Source organism: Aptenodytes forsteri, unplaced genomic scaffold (genome assembly GCF_000699145.1).
Source record: "Aptenodytes forsteri isolate BGI_AS27 unplaced genomic scaffold, ASM69914v1 Scaffold261, whole genome shotgun sequence".
Classification (NCBI taxonomy): Eukaryota; Metazoa; Chordata; class Aves; order Sphenisciformes; family Spheniscidae; genus Aptenodytes; species Aptenodytes forsteri.
In genome coordinates, this window is record NW_008795583.1 from 369,183 (window position 1) to 372,386 (window position 3,204).

At 40.6% G+C, this 3,204-nt stretch overlaps 1 protein-coding gene across 1 annotated transcript in view; it reads left to right on the plus strand.

Moving 5' to 3' along the window:
- Positions 1-2,796, plus strand: part of GPN1 (GPN-loop GTPase 1) — a 19,478-nt gene extending 16,682 nt beyond the window's left edge. The window contains exons 12-14 of the mRNA XM_009282322.1: positions 707-797; positions 1,293-1,403; positions 2,038-2,796. Of these exons, the coding sequence (XP_009280597.1) occupies positions 707-797; positions 1,293-1,403; positions 2,038-2,129 (294 nt within the window). The 3' untranslated portion in view covers positions 2,130-2,796. The remainder of the gene's footprint in view (positions 1-706; positions 798-1,292; positions 1,404-2,037) is intronic.
- Positions 2,797-3,204: the final 408 nt, after the last annotated feature.

A 3,204-nucleotide genomic window follows, 5' to 3' on the forward strand; every position in this document is an offset into this window, starting at 1 on the left:
TTTTTCCCTTTTTAAAAATGGGGGTTATGTTTCCCCTTTTCCAGTCAGTGGGAACTTCACCGGACTGCCACGAATTCTCAAATACGATGGATCATACTCAGTGTGGAAAAACTCCTGTCCTGAAGCTCACCATCTGTCTTTTTTTCCTAGGTTTGGTGGAGCATATCTTCAGAAAAATAAAGATGTTTTGTAAAACAGATGTTGCTCAGTGTTTTAGTACTAATAATTTATTTGGGCAAATTGTGAGAAAATGATTGGGAAAGATTTTTATATCTTCCATTCAGAAGGATAGAGACTTTTTAAAAAATAACTTTGCAAAATGATTTGTTGAGAATATCACTGTATCTTTCTGCACCAGTGAAGTGTACTGTTTTGACTTAGACAATTAATAACAAAGACTGAATTGCAGTACCAAAATCAGTAGCTCTGCTCACCTTGAGTTCTGTCTGTCCAAAGGACAGTTCTCTGCAGGCACAGCTTCACTGAGTTTGGCTTCCTGATGCTGCTGAAAATGTTCTTGAAGACCATCATGCTGGAGGTTGCTTTCCACGTTTATCCAAAAGTTCTGTGTAACCTTAGTTGTAATGTAAGACCTGCTTATTGACTTCTGCTTTCTGGCTGGGAGACAGACTGCTAGTATTGGGTGAGATTACTCTTCTGATGTTGTAAATGTACTCAGAATCCACATGTCACTTTGTACCTATAGGAGAAAGCTCAAAATAAACAAAAGAGAGAGCAGCTGGAACACTTGTGGAAGGACATGGGCAGCGTGTGTGTGCAGGGCAACACACTTCCAGGTACTTTACTAGGAAGATTAAATTTACTGCAGAAGTTGTCTGAAGAGTCTGCCTTGAGAAGTCATATAGTGCTTTTCTGTCTTCAGAGCAAAAGCGTGAAAGCAGCTTCATGTTAGTAAAAAGGAGTGGGGCTTTAGTTCCTGTGGGATGGGTCAGACTTAGCTCTTCTAATGTGTCAGTCACAGACATGAGAAGAAGAAACCCTGCTGTGTAGATAACGCAGTGGACGTACTAGAAATAATAAAATACTTTAGAAAAGGTGAAACGGTCAAATTAGAATATGAGAAAGCTCTGCTGTTGGTTGAACTGTTGCCTTATATGAGGTTGAGTATGGTGTTGATGCAGTCTGTATCTTTGGAATCCAGAAGCAGCTTTCTGTCCCTTTACAGTAAGTATTAATTGCTGTGTTTATGTGCGAATAGAAATTGTCAGGGCATAAGCTAACTTACTTGTTGGCATGCTGTTTTGTGTATAGCCATTTCTGTTCCCTTCAAGGGTATGATGATGCTTCCGCAATGGGTCCCTCTGAGCTGATCCTAACACGAGGAACTCTTGAAGAAGAAGAAGAAGAGAGGGAGAGTGATACTGATGACGTTGACCATGAAGGTAAGGGAATGAGGGATCTGATCTGATCTAAAAGTTGCCTGTCTAGTCAGGAAATGCCCTTTTTATTTCATTAACTGGATTGACTGTAACGAGAGTGAGAAAACAAGCCAACATTCAGTCACCTAAATAGAGGTGTCTGAATCTGTAGCAGAAGCCCAGCTGCGATGCTTGGTCTAGTGATATCACTCTCTAACCTTGTGAAAGTTCAATTGTAAATTTTCTATTCAAGTAATTATTTTTAATAGGTGTATAACATGCATTAACCACACAACTTGATATGCTTGGAGCATGCAGTGACCTCTGAACCTGATGAATGCACAAGATGTTTCATCGTCTTTTTGGCCTTACAGTTTCTGCCCCTGACTCTCTTCCCTTTTCCTGTGACTCCTGGTCTTGGAGCAATCTTCTAAGTTCTTACAGTGTGTGATTTTTCTCTTATATAGCTTGCAGACTTAATCTTCATTCTTTCCCTGTTCCATTGATTTTTAGGATCACTTATCTCTTTTGCCTTGTAATGAAGTTGAAGATCAAATAGACTGTATGGGTTGCTCTGACTAGCCTGACTAGCTTTCTTCAGTAACACAAGTGGAACAAGTGCTGAAATAGTGCTGAACTGTGGATTTTTTTCCCCCAGTTACTGAGGAGAGTCATGAAGAACCAGCCTTCAGAAACTTTATGCAAGAGATGCAGATGAAATACCAGAGAAGCAGCAACCCGAATGAGTGAGACCTTCAGAAATAGAGGGTTTGGAATCCCTTGTAATGGAGTTAAAAGTAAAGGAACAGCATAAAGAAACTTGCATGGAACCATCATGAAGTCTTCTATCTGTGAACAGCTTCCTCTGATATATTTATACCTTTCTTCCTGCAGTAACTGTTGGTCATATGAGTTGAAGGTCTTGTATCCAACAGACCGCACATTTGGCCATCTGCCACGGTGACTTCCTGAAGCTGAAGGAACCACATAGCACTTTCTTTTGGTCCAAATTCTTTAGATGTGCCTGTTGAGAGCTTAGATTTTGAGCTCTGACAACATTATCATCTAGAGTACTTACTGGTCTCCAAAAGTGCATTCTGTTCACCTTGTGCAGACAGGTGTCTGCTGCAGCCAGGACACAATTGAAATCTCCGCTGCATGAAACTTCATCAATCTAGCGTTTGATGTTTTGCTTTTAATTAAATATATTTTAGGTACTAACAAATATGTGGTGGTTAGTAGCAGGAGATTTCATTTCACTGTTCTAATGTGAGACTTTTTTTCTATGCTTACAGCCCACACATATGGATGCACAGCAAATGCATCTTAATTACATTACATAGACAGAATACAGATGCCTCCTAGGAAAATCCTAAGAAAGTTCCCAGGAGGGAAAGTAATAAAAAGAATCTGTCTCGATTCGGCTGGGAACCAAAGTATGCATGGCTGTGTACTGGTTGCATGTATCTGTAGGTAACGTAAAACAAAGGTGTTTCTATAGATCAGTGCTTACATGGAATGTAGACAAAGATTTGGAGATTGGCTAATACGTATTTTCCTGGTAGGCACCACGGGCACAGATGTTCACTTGCTGTTTACCATTCTGAACTCTGGAATCTTTGGCTTTTTTCCCTCCACACAGTGCTGTGGCCCCACTAGAGAGATTTCTCAGTGGGAATCTGGCAGCAGGGTCTGCTAGCACAAGTTCTATAGGTTTGTGGAAAAACAGTTTCTGTGAATCTTAAAAGTATAGCTGGCAGGGAAGGGAAGGGAAGGGAAATTGACAACCAGCTGTTACCTGCCAGCTCTGATCTGCTTACTGCTT